Source organism: Beta vulgaris, chromosome 7 (genome assembly GCF_026745355.1).
Source record: "Beta vulgaris subsp. vulgaris cultivar EL10 chromosome 7, EL10.2, whole genome shotgun sequence".
NCBI classification, from domain to species: Eukaryota; Viridiplantae; Streptophyta; class Magnoliopsida; order Caryophyllales; family Amaranthaceae; genus Beta; species Beta vulgaris.
In genome coordinates, this window is record NC_079208.1 from 60,263,525 (window position 1) to 60,280,170 (window position 16,646).

Consider the following 16,646-nt stretch of genomic DNA (forward strand, 5'->3'; position numbering starts at 1 on the left):
AATTTCCAGAATTGTGACCGGCTACTCGGTTGTGCTCACCCCTAATTGAAGCATACAAGTTTTATTCTCTCACCTTACTAATAAAGTTACGGGCTGGAATTCACAATAGAGTTCGAGCCCATGCCCACTACCAAGTCCAGCTTCAAAATCAAACCCACCAAAAAGACTGAACCCAGCCCAAATTAAAACAAAACCCTAAAACAACACAAACCCTAAAAATTTACCCTATTTCTTCACTCTTCCATCTCTCTCCTCATTCCCCTGATAAAAATGGTGAGCTTCTCATTCTCAGTCTCTCTCCTCACCTTCTCATTTCATCCCAACATAAATCACATTAGAAATTCCTACTTCTAAGTTCTAACGACGTCGTTTTTGTCACAGGCGCCGAACAAAGTATAGGTAATTACATTTCCAACTATAGTATATGCATCCCGGGAGGTCTCGAGTTCGAGCCTTGCCGTATGCAGAAACTCGACTTTATGTTGTATTTTTAATACAAATAATTATTGTTATCTTGGATTTTAATCTGGCCTCTAATGATGATGAAAACAATACTTTCGTTCTTCTGAGATATTCTCATGCGGAAAAACTATTTGGAGACCTGAACTGAAGAGGCCATTTATTTCATTTTTTTATTTTTATGTATTTAGTAACATATGCTCGTGATTATTTGATTTAATTAAATTAAATTGTTGACTAATTTGTTAAGTAGATTGAATGTGTTGGATTTTTTTTTCTAAATATTATGTAGTTGGTAATTTATGCTAGTAATAATATGATATTGTTGAATTAATTTGTTAAGTAGATTGAATTTGGTGAATTTTTTGTTTTGAAGTTTTTAAAGGTAATGCTGAAATGGGCGAATGGGTGTTTTAGAAAAACACAGTACTTCCTCCGTTCCGAATTAAATGCAACAAATTCACTTTTACGCATGCTGAGCATTATAAATATTACATTTTGAGTATGCACGAGACGAATCTAACAAGATCTCACTTTACTATGTTTTTTCATTCTGTACGAGTCACACACCTTAGTCAAAGTGAAAAGTGTGAATAGTGAAAAAATGGAATTGTTGCATTTAATTCGGAACGGAGGAAGTATATGTATTAGGTTTTTGTTAATAATGATTATGGATGCCTCCAATGATGATGAAAACTGATAAAACTTTCGTTCTTCTGATATATTCCATGTGGAAAAAAATTGGAGACCTGAACTGAGGAGGCTTTAGTTTTCTGAATTTTTGCTCAAGTAAAATTTTCGGGTATTGCGGTTGTGTGCAGGGGAGGATCTTAGTTGGGGTGCCTTCCCGTAATTTTTTTTGGTATATAAGATGTGATACATATTCTCTTGTAGCATATTGGTTAAAGATTTTAAACCCGGCCCTATTAGTTTCGTAGTATGAAAAAATTTATTGCTTGTTGATAGCCTCTAATGATGATGAAATATATAACTTTCGTTCTTCCGAGATTTTTCATGCGGAAACGTTATGGAGACCTGAACTGAAGAGGCTTTAGTAGTTGTGTCGACTAGTTTTTTATAGTTTTTAGAATTGATTATGTGGATTGATGTGTTCTGTAGTATATATTGTGTTGATGTTTGAAGTTACTGTGGGTGGTGGACATAAAGCTGGGTAGTGTAAGTAAGATATTGAATGAATTTGGTTGTCGATTTCAGTAGAATTTAATAATGACTCTGATGATGATGAAAAGTTTTCTGAGATCTTCTTTGCGGAAAACATTTTGGAGACCTGAACTGAGGAGAATCCTAGTTTTTGAACTCTGGCTGAAGTTTAGTTTTCTTTTAGGGGAACAAATAGTTTAGTATTAAGAGTTGTTGATGCAGCTCTGAATTCATGGAGTTCACATAGTCTGTAAGAAAGATCTGTATCTTGTTGTTAGCTTCTGATGATGATGAAAGATATAACTTTCGTTCTTCTGAGAATTTCATGCGGAAACGTTATGGAGACCTGAACTGAAGAAGCTTTAGTAGTTATCTTTATGTGTCAATTTCTTATGCCTCCAAGGATGATAGAAAATTTTCTGAAATTTCCTTGTGGAAAAAATTTGGAGACCTGAACTGAGGTGGCTGTACTTTGTGAGCTTTTGCTGAAGTCATGTTTCTATTATGGGAACAAATAAATTGGTTTTGTGAGTTATGGGCTCAGCTTCAAGTCGATGAAGTTCACATAATTTGTAAGAAATATTTATTTCTTATTGTTAGCCTTTGATGGATGATGAGATTTAGGCTTTCGATCTTGAGATTTTAATGCGCAATCTTGTTGGAGACTTGAACGAGAGGGAAATGGGTCCATGATGGTGCTTTTTATGAATGTTGAAGTCTCTTTGAAGTATTCAGGTTTCTGAAAATGATGACTACGTACATTTAGCTCTATGAGTTGTTGATAATTTTTTTGCCTCTGATGATGTTAAAAATGACCTTTTATCACCTGAGATGCTCCATGCTGTTAACATTTTAGTAACTGAAGAGGCTTTTCTTAAAATATATAGATGCATTTGGTGCTTTTGCTGCTATATTACAGATGTATTTGATAAAAGTTTGGTGACTGATTGAAAGTTTGGTGACTGATTGTCAAAGAGCAGTTTTGATATAATCACTCGGTCTTGTTGGTTGGATTATTTTGGAAGTGGTCTTTTGGCATGTGTGTTGTGAGGTGCTGTGGAAGTACATTGTTGAGGTTTGAGTTTGGTTTTGGGTTATGCAGTTATGCTCATGTGTGAAATGCTGGTAAAAATTCTATATCAGCCGCTCAATGTTCGATTCAGTATTTGCCTGTCGTGTGGCTGGTGATTTTTGGTCCTAATATACGTTTGTCCATCCTATGGGTGCTTACGTTGTATCGTCGTGCCTTCCAATTATTAGAAAGAAATGTTTGTTATTGCCTTTGTTTGCAGGTGAATGGTTCTTTGGCTCGTAGGCCAATCAAGGACTTTACATCAATGGTTTCGCGCATGCAAGCCAGTGAGCCAACAGATACACACTAGAGTTACCACTTACCAACGCCTAAGGGCGTGTTCGGCACAAGTTTTTTAAGTAGCTTTTAGGTCTTGACTAGGTCAAAACACTAATTAAGAAAAATAATAGTGTTTGATAAGTTAGTGGTGTAAGTAGCTTTTACTGTTACAAGTAGTGTTTTAATAGTGTTTGTGAAAATAGTGTTTGTGAAAAGCTATAATTTGTAGCTTTCGGCGTAGCGTTTAGTGGTGCATAAAATATATATTAAAGTTTTGTTTGAATTTTTTAATTAATTATTTGTAAATAGCTACTTTGACCGCTTTGTTTTTTTACCGAATATCAATATCTTATACCGCTATTTGGTCAGCTAATAGTTATACACTAACCACTAACAGTTACTAGCACAGCTAACAGCTATTACCGGAGCTATTGTTGCCGAACACGCTCTAAATCTGGTCTTATAGTAGTAGCTACTACCAGAGCTATTGGGGTTTGATCTTGTTATGTTATTGAGCGTTGATAATTCTCTCTACTTGAAGCACATGCCATATACATAGGTTTATAAGTTCTGCATTCTAGAGTAAAATTTTGGGCACCATACTGAGTATTGGTGTATGTAATTTCAATTGAAGTACTCTGATTTTTTATTTTTATATGTTACATTTTTTATTTTAGGAAGTTTCAAATAGGTATTGATTTAAATAGAGAAAGTGTTCTTACAATTTTAAGTACTGGCATTGTGAAAGTACACATTTTGCTTATATTTGAATTGAAACCTTCTAATGGTTTATATCTTTTGTGCATTTTTTTTTGTATCCAAAGTGAAATTTACATATTGGCTTAGATAAATTATGCATGATACTTCTTTCAATCAGTATGCTAATCAACTTACATATTTTTGGTTTTTTTTGTCGAACCTCCTACATCATTCAAATTTCAATAGCAATGAGACATTTTAATTTTTAAGTCATAACTTTGGTTGTTTCAGGTTGCTTCACTGTAGGATGGATCAAAAAAAATATTTTAGAGGGGTCAAATATAAAAATTAAGTTATTTTTATTAAAATAATTTTTTAAAAAACTAGTATCTAGCCACATTTTTAGAAAATTTGGCCGGGCCGGGGCTCCTACCCGGTCCCCGTGATGATCAGCCACTGCTTCACTCTTTAAGATAGTTTTTTTTCTTTTTGCTCTTCAATAAAGTTCGGGTTTTGCTAAAGCGATAGCGACTCCTAAAACTAGTATATAGCCACATTTTCTTCACCTTGTTTTTTTTTTTAGAAAAATAAGTTTATATAAGTTCCAACATGATTAATCATTTCAAATTAGTTTTTCGTTAAATCATAGATAAATTTAGATGGTCACAATAAACCTATAGTCCACATAAGAAAATTTGATAAAGATTTGGACAAATCAATATTATATACATCATCACAAAATCCAAATTTTGATGTCATTATAACTAGGGGTGATCAAGACCCAGACACTATCAATTTGACCGTCCCTGAATCTACAAGCAAACGATATTGGGCTTTGAAACCAAAATTAGTTTCTAAATTTCCAAAAACATAGTCGAATCCAGCAAGAACCAGTTCATAAACTGTGTACCCATTTTGCTTTTATGCACATGTTGAATTTTTTTAATATTATATGTGGGTAAGATTAGCTTTGGATTTGGGATATTTATGAGAGTCAGACTTGTTTTTATAAATCAAATAAAAATAACATACCATTTCCGATACCAAATATCTAGTTTACTTACCGCTTCCACCAGGTTCCTAGTCTCATAATTGGTTCCACCTAATATTGAATCCAAAAATCATAACCCATAACCGATTTTTTTGACCTAGATTCGAATCAAGTATAAGGGTTCGGATCTAAACACACCGAATCAAAAACTGGGTATCCGAAATGTCCACTCACCCCTAACCCTAACTATAATCACCCTATGCAAATAGTCAAATACCCAAATATGCAATCTCCCACAAAGTGAAAAAAAAAACAATAGAAAACATTGCCACATCACATCCAAGTGGCAAACAACAATAGGTTCCACCTATGTGTATCTCTTTCAACTTTCAACACACTTCAACACTAACATACACACACATAGAGTGCACACTTTAGTAAATTCACAAATCACCCACACCAATTTCCCTCTTATCCTACACCCCACCCATCATCATCATCAACCTTCAAACACTACATCAAAATTTTCTCTCTCCTCCCCCAAAATGGCGGTTCGGGCTAGCCTGACCCGATTCCCCATAAACCCGGATGAACAAGAATCATCGGGTCTACCATGGGGAATAACAGTTACACCATTTTCTAGAAAAGATGAGAATGGAAATCCACCGTTGATGGGATCAGACGGTGAGAATTTACCGAGGTGTGAGAATTGTTGGGCTTACTTTAATTCTTATTGTGAGCTTGATCAATGGGCTTGGACTTGCTCTCTTTGTGGTACTCTTAATGGGCTTTCAGCCCATTCTATTGCTAAGTACTCTCATCCTCAATCTTGTCCTGAGATGTCTTCTTCTTTCATTGATCTTCAATTGCCTTGTAAGTTGCATTTTGCATTCCTTTTCTTATCATATTGTTTTTTTTTTTTGAAGAGGTGAATATATTTTGTGAGCTGCTAAATGTAGCCCTACTATGGAAATTACAGTGTTTTTTTCTTGTTGTGTATGTTTTTTTTATCCGTACGAGCCATGAAGGCAGTACAAAGAAGGGGAAGGGGGTTTGAACGTATGACCTATCGTTCACAGTATCTCAATCTTGAGCACTAGGCCAAGACATCATGGTTGTTGGTGTGTATGTGAATTAATGAATGAGAAGCTATTTGCATATGTTGCTTTTTATTCGGCGGAGTAGCACCTCAATTTTAACCACTAGGCCAAGACATCCTTGTGGTTGTTGGTGTGTATGTGAATTAATGAATGAGAAGCTATTTGCATATGTTGCTGTTTATTCGGTGGAGTAACGTATTCCTAACTGTTATAAGTTATGATAGAGGATTTGGGAAAATGGGGGGGGGGTTTGAAGAGAAGGAAAACGAATCGAATGTAAGTGTTTTAGTGTGTTATAAGTTATGATAGTCGTTAGAAATTATGAGTTTCAAGTTCATTGGAGGTTTTTTTTTAGTTGAGAATGGAGAATTTGGGAATTGCATGTTAATTTTCCTATTTTCTGTTTATTTTGTGTGCCTAGTTTAAGTTGCTTAAAAAATAAATGAAATCACTGGGGATTTATTTGGATAGCTTGAGTGGAAGTACGTGGGTTTGTTTTGTTTGGGGAGTAATGCAGCATCAAGGTTATTGCTTTTGAGACTGAATGATTTCAATTGTGAGTCTTGTTGTCGTTCTAAGTGTCGTAGGAACATAGAAAGAAGGTATTATGTACAGAGTGGAGATGGGCGGTGTATTGATATATGGAGGGATCCTTGGGTTGGGGACGAGCAGGGGCGATTCATAGAGAGTGAGGAAGTCGAAGGCCTAAGAGTGGTGGGTGATTTGATCGATGTAGAGAAACGAGAGTGGCGCACCGATTTGCTTGATCTTCATTTCAGTGATAGAGATAGGAGATGTATTCTTGCTGTCCCCCTTAATGCTCGTGGAGGGAGTAATGAGTATATATGGGCTTATTCGAAAGATGGGAGTTATACGGTCAAAACTGCTTACATGCTCGGCAAAGGAGGGAACTTAGATGATTATCATGGAGCATAGGTTGAATTGTGGAGGATGGAAGTGTCTTGCGTGTTGTTTTGGAGAGGCGGCACATCATCGAGGATGCTCGGTGCCCCTGGTGCCCACAGTGCGAAGAGACAATGTTTCATGCCCTCACAGGATGCGAGAGAATTCGAAGCCTATGGATTGATTGTGGTTGCGAAGCAATGATCGAAGGGGGTGAAGACATGGAGTTTCTCGATCTATTCTTGAAGTGGAGTCATCTGGACTCGAAGCTTGTTCAAAGGGGTTGTTTTATTGCGTGGAATATATGGTTCGAGAGAAATCAGTTCGTGTTCGAGAACAAGTGTGTGCCTTTGGAAGTTCTTTCCCAACGCATCTTTCGCCAAGTAGAGGATTTTGATTCCTACACTCAGCGTAGATACGATGGGTTATGTAAACCACATCTGCCGAGTCCAAATCATTGGTGTAGCCCACCTAACGATTTGGTGAAAATTAACACGGATGCCGCATTAAATGAGGAGGGGTGGGTCGGTTTGAGTGCAATGGCGAGGGATAAGGAAGCTAAGGTGCTTTTTTTGGTTGTTCGACGCGTGAGAGCTTGGTGGCCACCTGATGTTGCAGAGGCAAAAGCTATCCACATGGCTGTATGTTGGGCTAAAAAGAAAGGGTTGTCTAAGATCATCGTTGAATCCGATTCTCAAGTTATTATCTCTCGCCTCTCCAAAGCGGCTATCTACTATTCGGATTTGGATGCTATACTTGGGGACATTATTTTTCTGTGTTCAGATTTCCTTTCTATTAATTTTTCTCATGTTAAAAGAGGTGGTAATTATGTTGCCCACCATCTTGCTAGAGGAGTGCCGTTTGGTTATGAACAATGCTGGGTAAATCATTGTCCTAGTGTTGTTTCTCCTTATGTACTTATGGACACGTTATCCCTAAATTAATGCACTACTTCTTTCCCCTAAAAAAAAAAAAGGAACATAGAATGATAGGATCATAGTGATTAGAGTTTAGGGAAAACTATTAGATGAGAAGTGTTAGTGCAAGTTTCCATCTAGAGGTATTTGGAAATACCTTGCTGCATCGATCAATCAATCGAAGAATTCCTCAAGCTAATATGTATTTTGTTGTAAGACATTCTAGAAAAAGAAATGATTGAAGATTTTGGTTTCATTTGATAAGGGAAAAGGTTTGTTGAGAAATGCAACTCCTGCAACTTATATCTAAGAAAAGAAAATTAAGACTTCCCCCATACTGTGATTGTTTTGGTGTTAGGATATTAGTGTAGTTTTGCTGTGTTATTTGTGGCTCAATTTGTGAAGATTATGTCCAACCAAGATTTCGCTAGTTTATATCAATACGTAGTGATACCTGTAGCTGATTTGATGTTTAAAATTTTAAGTTGGTCAAAATGTCCCTTGAGTTTTAGCATTGTGGAGTGCAGCACTCTGTTAGTCTGTTTGGTGGCTGTGGTATCGATTATGGAGGATTTTGGATTAGGCTGTTGTTTGATGTCTTGGGTTTGCAATTTGCTTGGCTGTTGGAACTACTAAAAATTGAGCTCAGAAGGACCTATTCGTTATTTGGTTTGATTCAATTTAAATTAAAGTGACTAGATTCAAAATATATTGTTTTAATATTCTGAAGTTCGCACCGGGGTTTTATTTTACAAAAAAGTTTAATGTATTGAGCTGGTTGTATATATGGTCGCAGTGGAAGGATATGAGGATGAATCAATGCAGGCTCGTCCAGTCTATGTGGCAGCAGTCGACTTGTCATGTAAGTTCCACTCACCCCTCTCTCACTTCATTGGTACACCTTCTTGCACTTGCATAATTTTGTCCCTCAAATTTCAAAGCTGTACGTGTGACTCTATATCTATAGTTGAAGATTTTAGAAGCCATAAGCAAAGTAGAGGATCTTCAGTTGGGAAGTTCTATAATATTGTATCATTAACTTCTGCTTGTTCTCTTAGCTTTGGGTTACGGGGTCTGCTTTAATATATAATTGTGTTAGCATGTTATATTTATGTTAGGCGCAGGTATGATTCTCCAACAATCCCATAGGTTATCTATTGCTTCTCTAATCAATGCTATCAGATTGTCTTATGGTAGATTGATAATATGTACTGGGAAGAACTGCGTTATGGTGGGTATATAGTGATTTTGGCAGTATTGTGAACCATCAGTGATATGAATGATAATTCCTATTATTTTGTACATAAGATTGGCCATCTTTATCTGAGATGGGGGATCAGGCAATGGGCTTATAGAATTGTAACTAGGTTAGTCTTATAGATTTATTTGAAATTCCTTAGTTTTGATTATGTCGGTTCAAACAACAAGCGTTAGAATTTAACTAGGCTACAAAAACTGGGTGAGAAGTATTCATCAATAGATACGGGGTTAGGTAATTGGTTTGGTCTTATATGCTCGAGTTTAGAGCATTAAGTCCGAATAGTAAAAGCTATATAAAAGATTGATTGGTATTCTTTTATATTTGGGAAATGGGGTTGGTTGCAGTGTTGTCAAAGGATCCCATGTAACCATTGGTTAATCTTGCATGTAAAATTGCCTAGTAACAAACTTAGCATGGAAAGATGGTGACAAACTGACAATTTTAACCTAATCTTTTGAAGATAATTACTGATATTAGGACAGCCTTGTCTTCAACTTATTTCTATGTAAGTTAATCAAAAATAGCTGATGTCTCTCCCCTTTTGCAGCTTCTGAAGAGTTTCTGGACCTTATAAAGAGTGCATTACTGGCGGCTTTGGAAGGTGATGTTACAGAATTATTTCATACTTATTCTTGGCTGTTAATCGATAATTGAGAATCTAATCTTTTGTGCAGCCCTTCCTGTCGGAGCTCTCTTTGGGCTTGCTGTTTTCAGCGTTAAATTGGGGTTATATGATGTTCAAGGGCCCGTTCCAGTAGTGAAGAACATTCTCATCCCTCCTGATGCAGATGCCACGATACAAATAGGGCTTGACGATGTCATGCCCTTGTTTTCATTTTTAGCCCCAGTATGTCCTCAAGTAGCTATTGTTGGAGAACTGTACTCTGTGGCAATTGCAACTTAACTACTTCTGTGACTATGTCTTCTATCTGAATTGAGATGCTATATGATTGTGTACTCTAAGTCTTGGACCCTCCTATCATTACCTAGGTGGAGACTTGTAAAGAGCGGATAGCATCTGCCATTGAAAATCTTAAACCAATGACATCATGGGAAAGATCCGCTGCTGCTAGTCAAGCTCTAGATGGTGTACTACTAGGTGGCCGAGGTTTCGGAGCAGCAATGGAGGCCCTCTTCAGCTACCTCGGATCAGAATATGGAACCACCTTTGCCTTAGGTATCACTACTTTAAGCTGTAATGGTTTGATGTATTAGGTTCTGTGGCTGCTCATGCTACATAAAGTAAAATGACGATGTAAACTATATAGTTGAGACACGTTTTTCCTCTGTAACAATACTGCAGCTAGGGTTTTTGCTTTTTTATCTGGTGTTCCTGATTATGGAGCCGGGCAGCTGGATACAAGGCGGTATGGTGAGCAATATGCTAGTAAACGAGAGGATGCAGACCGTGCTTTACTTCCTGAGCAGACCTCATTTTACAGGGATTTGGTAAGTTGGTTTAACTCTAGTCCTCTGATAGTTATATATGACTAGAAAATATAAGCATTGACGTATATTTCACAGGCTGCTGTCGCTGTTCAAGCAGGTGTTTGTGTGGACTTATTTGCTGTTACAAATGAGTATACAGATCTGGCATCCCTGAAGTTCCTAAGCATCGAAAGTGGAGGTTCACTGTTTCTTTATCCAAATACTGATGATTCTACACTTCCTCAGGACATGTGAGTACCATTTTTTTTCCCATGCAATTTTGAATACTCAAAGGATCGATTCTTTGTTTTTCATCATAGTCTATGAATGAAAGCCAAAGAATATCTTATTATGTTATTATGATCCGGAGTTCTTCGATTCTAAATTTTGTCTTTAATTTTACTTTTAATTTCGGTTTTCTTAAAGCGGATCCTTATAACTATTAACTCTAAAAAATATCTTTAAAAAAAATTGCATATACTCTCAGAAGCAAAATACAAGTTCTTGTTTTGGCAGATGTCACTAGCCTGCTAAGTTGGATGTATTAGAATTCTATTCATATTAGTAACTCTTAATGTGCCAATTGTGCTATTTCTATTGCCTTAAAGTTAAATAAGTTTGGTATTAATTCTTTTATTATTCTGATCAAACAAAATTCTGCTTTGCACTCTGTGTGGCTTCATATAGTTGCTTAATTATCTTGCAGGTATCGCATGTTAAGTCGTCCATATGCCTTCAATTGTATACTACGATTGAGAACATCTTCTGAATTCAAAACTGGTCGCTCGGTAAGTTGGTGCTTCTTGTTGCTTTAAGTTAATAGTGATTCTTCATAATTGTACCCACAACTTTCTCTCTGCGTGTTTTTGCAGTACGGTCACTTTTTCCCCGATCCAGAATACGAAAATGTTCAGCACATAATCTGTTGCGATTCTTATGCAACCTATGCATATGACTTTGAGTTTGCCAAAGTTGAGGGCTTTTCGAGGTAGACGTCTGTTTGCTGCCTACTTTCTTTCCCTCGTTGATGATTGACTTTTGATGACTTTTATTAGATGCATGTATGTGTCATGATAAAGTTAATAAACATGAGCTTATGATAATCCCATAAACCTTAGCTGTCTCTAACACCTCGAAACTAGTTGTACTGTTATGAAATTAATTGTAAGTGGCTTTTCGAGGTACTCGTTTGTTTGCTGCCTAATTTCTTGTTCTCAGGTTGCATTTTTCATCTTCATCTCTTACTGTATAAGTGATGGCAGAATAAGCTTTTCTCTTTGGTTAATAACATTTGTTTAAGTTAAAGCATTCATAATCAATATTTCTTCATGGCACCAGTTAACTTGTTCTGCACTTCTATGTTTTCTGTATGGGAACTTGTTTAATTTTCAGGCAACGATTGAGTTTGCTTAATTTATGCGTGTTTATCATTTCTTTTTGAGCATTGTACTCTATGCTTTGACAGACATGCCTCAGAACCTCCTATGCTACAAGTTGCTTTCCAGTACTCTGTGGTTGTACCACCTGAGGAGCTTTCAAATTCAGGAATGAGTTCTGCAAGTAGGTATGGTTGAGACAGCTGTATTTATGAATTTTTTTCTCGCTTCTCTTGCTTTGTGCTCTTCATTTTGCAGCTTGTTTGGATGAACGGGCTGTGTTATAGGTGTCAAATTACTTTTGTGCCAGGTTCTGTTGAATGATTATTGCCTTATCTGTCCCCCCCCCCCTTCCGGCTCTGGGTATAGGTCAAGGACAGGAAACTACTCAACTAGGTATAACTTCTTATCAAAAGCCAACCCAACTCACCCCTCCAACCCAACTTGTGATTTACAGATGAGAACCTAGAGAGATGGATAAAGCAGTTCAACACCATATCAAACTTTAGGCCAGAATGCCTTATATTGGCCATCATATCTGCTATGTAGTCGGCCTCTCTGAAGCCATGACTGATAAGAACATATTCAAAAATTTGATATTGCATCAACCATCCAAGATGCAAGGTTTTCCCAAGAACACCCCCTGGAGATGCTTTTATATGAACACTTCTAGTAGTTCTTGTTTATCATTAGGTCGATTGGCTACTCCTGTCAACTATTATGTCAACTTCCCCTATTTTTGAATCATAGTAAGGTTTTGCTTTACTTGTTATTTTAAAATTTCGTAGATTAGCAATCGATATTTAAGATGTTATCTTTACTAATTTAAAGTTCTTGATATAATAATTTGGAAATAAGTTTTTGTTTTTTCAATATACAAAAGAAAAAGTCTCACTATTGAGAAGTTGTCATTCACAACCCTTCTTCACCTTGTCCTACCCGTTTCCTGATGATACCACTGGTGACCATATTTGAGGGGGGCTCATCAGCTACTGAGCGTAGTCCTGTAGGGCTCGTCAGCTACTGCTCTCTTTAACTTTTCATTAAAATTCCTTGTCAAAGATATCTTTTATCTTTGTATTATGGCTGTGAACGTGCTTAGGTTCTAACAATTTACTTTTCATTGAATTGAGTTTCAATCTTGATTGTGCGACCTTTGAATTTTTTTCGAATCCCTCTATGTTCCTTAATTTTGCAATTCATTACATTGTGGATATGTATCTGCAGGCCCAAGTTTTCAATCAAACGGCGACTAAGAATTAGAACTTTGCAGTATGGAGCTGCTCGTAACATTAATGAGCTTTATGACAGTGTGGACCCTGAGGTGGTTCTTTCGATTTTGGTTCACAAGGTATGTTATAGTGTCCCTTCTTGTCTTACTGTGTATCTCTATCAAGTATATTCTTGTGCAATTTTTGGTCCAGTGATTTTTAAAACCTGGTATGATATAGGTCATTCAAGCTTCTCTGGAGCAAGGAGTTCGAGAGGGGAGGATACTGCTACATGATTGGCTAGTTATTCTTACAGCGCAGTACAATAACGCCCTTAAGCTCATCCAGTACGGGACTGGAACTTCTAGTGCTGTTCAACAAATTGATGTTGCATTTGCACAATGCCCCCAGTTGCAGCCTTTGCCTCGTCTGATCTTTGCTTTGCTTAGAAGTCCTCTGCTTCGTCTGCATGAAGAGGGTGTTCATCCTGATTATCGGATATTCTTGCAATGTCTCTTCAGGTATTTCGCACTCGGGACCATACAAAATGCTAAGTTCGCCACCAAAATTATACTGGATGGTCTTAATTTGGAAGTTCTGTACTAATGTGAAAATGACCTGGTTTCATGATACGACAACCCTCATCTCTACCATTATCCCGATGCCTCTATAGAGGCTTTCACTTTGGTTGGAGTTACGGGGTTCGGTTGTAGGGAACATTTATCTATGTCATAGCAGAGAAGGCTGTTTTTGACCAATTGATCTAAAAAACTAAAACTCAATGACTGTCTGCTACTTGGTAATGAAGTATAGAGTATATGACAAGTAGAAAATGTTCAAAAAGTCACTTTATTTAGTTTATTGTAAACCGAACTCAAATGTTTGTAAGAGAAATGGAAGTTTGATGATAATCTTAGTTATGATTATATGCCTCAATAAAGCGTAGATGAGTTTTCCTATCTCGAATTATGGGGTGAATTTTTTTCTTCCTAAGCCCTTAACACACCCCCACCCCTCGACAAAGGATGATAGAAAGAATGGAGCAAAAAAAGGCATTCTTCAGCTGCTTCAAAAAGAATAAAGCAATCTGAGTACTTGGGTATACCATCACAGTAAATATTGAGTAGGCTAGTGGATAGAGTTATTTTCAGGTACTATTCAGCAAAGTTCCTTGCTTCACTCCAGTAGTATCGAGTGCAAGTGAGTCAGCGACCAGGTGTGCTGTGTGGTGAATATCTAAGATGGGTCATGCCTTCTAAGAGACTTGACCAGGCACGGCACGCCACCCCAGATACGGCACGTTCTAGGGGAACTCGTTTTAGGTTGTGCCTTGCCTAGGCTTAAAAGTTCTGATTGCGCCTTTTAGTATCGAAGTTAACGCATCGCTTTCCCATCTTATGATGTGGCTCAGAACAGCCCAGGGCTCAGCACGAGCAGTACCATGCCGTGCTGTGCTACAGGCTGCTCTCCCCAATGCGAGTTTTATGCTTAAGTAGTATAAGGAATATGGATAATTTTCAAAAGTGGTATGTTCTATTTTGTAGTTGACCACATTCCTTTTATCTTTCTGGGCAGTTCTGTGCCAATGATAACTTAATGTCTGTATTTTTTCTTTATCTACTAATGCAGTGCATTGGAACCGAGTTCTCTTCATCGTGCTGTATATCCCGTGTTGACATCATATACAACTCCAGATAAACAAGCATATCCACGACATTCGCTGAGCCGTGCTGCATTAATAACCAGTGGTAGTCCAATATTTCTCCTGGACGCATTCACGACTTTGATAGTGTTCTATTCTTCAACTGCTGATCCTGCATTGCCTTTCCCACCACCTCATGACTGTAAGCATTTCCTAAAAGTTTATTCTCTTGAAAGATAATGCTCTTTTCCCCTTTCCTAAGTATGACGAGAGTTCTTAACATCTTCATTTGCTCTCTCAGGCTCACTAAGGACGACAATAAACAAATTGAAACAAGAGAGAAGTATCACACCGAAACTCTTATTCATCCGAGGAGGGCAGGATGATGCTACAGCTTTTGAGAACTTTCTCATTGAAGAACAAGATGTTGAGGGGAGTGGCTTCACTAGTGTGATGGGATTTGTTTCATTTTTGGAAGATATAAATCGTAGTGTTTTGGAGTATATGAAGTAGACTTTAGAAAATAGGTATGCCACACTAATTATATGTGCAGAGAATATCAGATCTATACCCTGAAATCAATGAAATAAGATTTCAAAGAGGGAAAAACTGATGCGATAGAACTATGCAGAGTTGTTTGGTAGATCTTAGTGCCCTAGTTGAAAGTCTGCTAGAGATGTCAATCCGTAAGGGTACATCAACCGACAAGATGAAGCGACAACAATGTCGATACGAGGAGACGTTTGAGGCTTAATTGAATTGAAATTTGCTGTTTTCAGAGATCTGTTTATCCGATTGCGGGATTTTGATAGTTTACTTGAGAACAAATTGTATCATCTGGCTTAATGTGTACACTTTGTATTTGTTTCCTGCCCTGAAAATCCAATTCTGTTTTACTCGCCGCTCGTCACAAGATGAAACTATGCACTTTGTGTTAGTACTCATATGCCCCTTTTAGCCTTCCCTTGGATGAGCAGGTAAATGGTCAAGATGGATACGATATTCGCCTTCATTAGTCATTATATTGTAAATTTATGTCATTTGTTTTGAGGTAACGAGTGCTAAATTTGTACTCAATTAGTTGATCCATGTTTGAAGTCATGCAATCAAATCTTTGCACGAACAATCGTAGCAGAAGAGAAGGCGATTTGTGGAAAGAAATAAGTCCACTGTATGAGATGAGAATGACTTGTGAAATCTTTCCTCGGTTGTTTTAGTTGCTACACTTGTTTCAACGTCATCTAATACATTATTTTCGAGTATTTGAAATGCCTTATAATAATAAAAAGTATAAATGAATATCGGTAATTTTAGCGTCTACCATTTGTCAATAAGTGTAGTTGCTAATGTTTAATGTTGTCTTAAATCAAAGACTATACAATCGTCAATCGGTCAACAATAAATTTTGCTACCGACTTTCATCCACTTGCAACTTTCACTATTGTATCATACGATTTGATACCATTTTCCATTTGCAGTAAGTTTAACAATGTTTTCTTGTTGAAAAGTGACGAATATGATGCATAAATTAAGCAAATCTATGTCATGTCCACATTAATTTCTGGTCACTTAAATTTGAGTCAAGTGTCAATAATTATCAAGAAAGTTATGCTAGTATCCATGTTTTGGCTGCATCTTGAATTTAATTGGAAATTAAAATTCTTACTAAACCATAAACCATATAAATCATATGGACTTCGGTTTGTAATGTTGTTGGGTTTCAACAAAAATCGCAAACCACAATTGCTATGAGCTCTTTTATCACATAATTAGACCTGTTATTAACGTCGGTTTATCTGTCAGTCACGTTGGTCGTTGAGTCTGCCGCTAATCGTAAACCGAACCACATTTTAATTATGAGAAACTCCTAATTATAATCATAACATACAAATTGTGCATATTTCAACGATTTTTTCGGTAATCATGAAAAAAGTAGAAGTGTGTTTTTTTTTTTTTAACATTCTAAAAATCTTATGTTTTTCCACAGAATTCATAATATATCTTTCTTTCCCTCAAATTACATAAAATGCTACTGTCATATTCGAGCATCTTTATATGATTATATCACATTTTTAAATTCAGAAAGAGCTCTTTTAGTTTCAACAACTAACACTCTAAATGTTGAGTACGAAAGGAATCTAATGCAA

The 16,646-nt window shown here is 36.9% G+C and overlaps 1 protein-coding gene and 6 non-coding genes across 7 annotated transcripts; all 7 read left to right on the top strand.

The window, feature by feature from the left end:
* Positions 1-529: 529 nt before the first annotated feature.
* LOC125492150 (small nucleolar RNA Z159/U59) lies at positions 530-616 on the top strand. Its single transcript, XR_007268595.1, has one exon. It is a non-coding gene; the product is annotated as a small nucleolar RNA Z159/U59 (small nucleolar RNA).
* Positions 617-1,135: 519 nt separating this feature from the next.
* On the top strand, positions 1,136-1,223 carry LOC125492151 (small nucleolar RNA Z159/U59). The gene has a single exon (XR_007268596.1). It is a non-coding gene; the product is annotated as a small nucleolar RNA Z159/U59 (small nucleolar RNA).
* A 201-nt stretch (positions 1,224-1,424) lies between these two features.
* On the top strand, positions 1,425-1,509 carry LOC125492152 (small nucleolar RNA Z159/U59). The gene has a single exon (XR_007268597.1). It is a non-coding gene; the product is annotated as a small nucleolar RNA Z159/U59 (small nucleolar RNA).
* A 179-nt stretch (positions 1,510-1,688) lies between these two features.
* LOC125492155 (small nucleolar RNA Z159/U59) lies at positions 1,689-1,762 on the top strand. Its single transcript, XR_007268599.1, has one exon. It is a non-coding gene; the product is annotated as a small nucleolar RNA Z159/U59 (small nucleolar RNA).
* Positions 1,763-1,897: 135 nt separating this feature from the next.
* Positions 1,898-1,981, top strand: LOC125492154 (small nucleolar RNA Z159/U59). The gene has a single exon (XR_007268598.1). It is a non-coding gene; the product is annotated as a small nucleolar RNA Z159/U59 (small nucleolar RNA).
* A 33-nt stretch (positions 1,982-2,014) lies between these two features.
* On the top strand, positions 2,015-2,086 carry LOC125492156 (small nucleolar RNA Z159/U59). Its single transcript, XR_007268600.1, has one exon. It is a non-coding gene; the product is annotated as a small nucleolar RNA Z159/U59 (small nucleolar RNA).
* A 3,005-nt stretch (positions 2,087-5,091) lies between these two features.
* On the top strand, positions 5,092-15,397 carry LOC104900307 (protein transport protein SEC23 D). Its single transcript, XM_010687697.4, has 14 exons — positions 5,092-5,534; positions 8,378-8,443; positions 9,390-9,443; positions 9,517-9,689; positions 9,833-10,019; positions 10,146-10,291; positions 10,367-10,521; positions 10,977-11,058; positions 11,143-11,258; positions 11,736-11,834; positions 12,874-12,997; positions 13,098-13,378; positions 14,487-14,701; positions 14,801-15,397. The coding sequence occupies exons 1-14, from the start codon at positions 5,207-5,209 to the stop codon at positions 15,010-15,012; spliced, it is 2,238 nt and encodes a 745-aa protein (XP_010685999.2). The 5' UTR covers positions 5,092-5,206; the 3' UTR covers positions 15,013-15,397.
* The last annotated feature ends 1,249 nt before the right edge of the window (positions 15,398-16,646 follow it).

Excerpts from the sequence above, each read along its gene's own strand:
- LOC104900307 (XM_010687697.4), top strand. The coding sequence starts at position 5,207 with ATGGCGGTTCGGGCTAGCCTGACCCGATTCCCCATAAACCCGGATGAA. Across the intron at positions 9,690-9,832 it reads TGTTTTCATTTTTAGCCCCA|GTGGAGACTTGTAAAGAGCG; the intron begins GTATGTCCTCAA and ends ATCATTACCTAG. Across the intron at positions 10,522-10,976 it reads TCTACACTTCCTCAGGACAT|GTATCGCATGTTAAGTCGTC; the intron begins GTGAGTACCATT and ends ATTATCTTGCAG.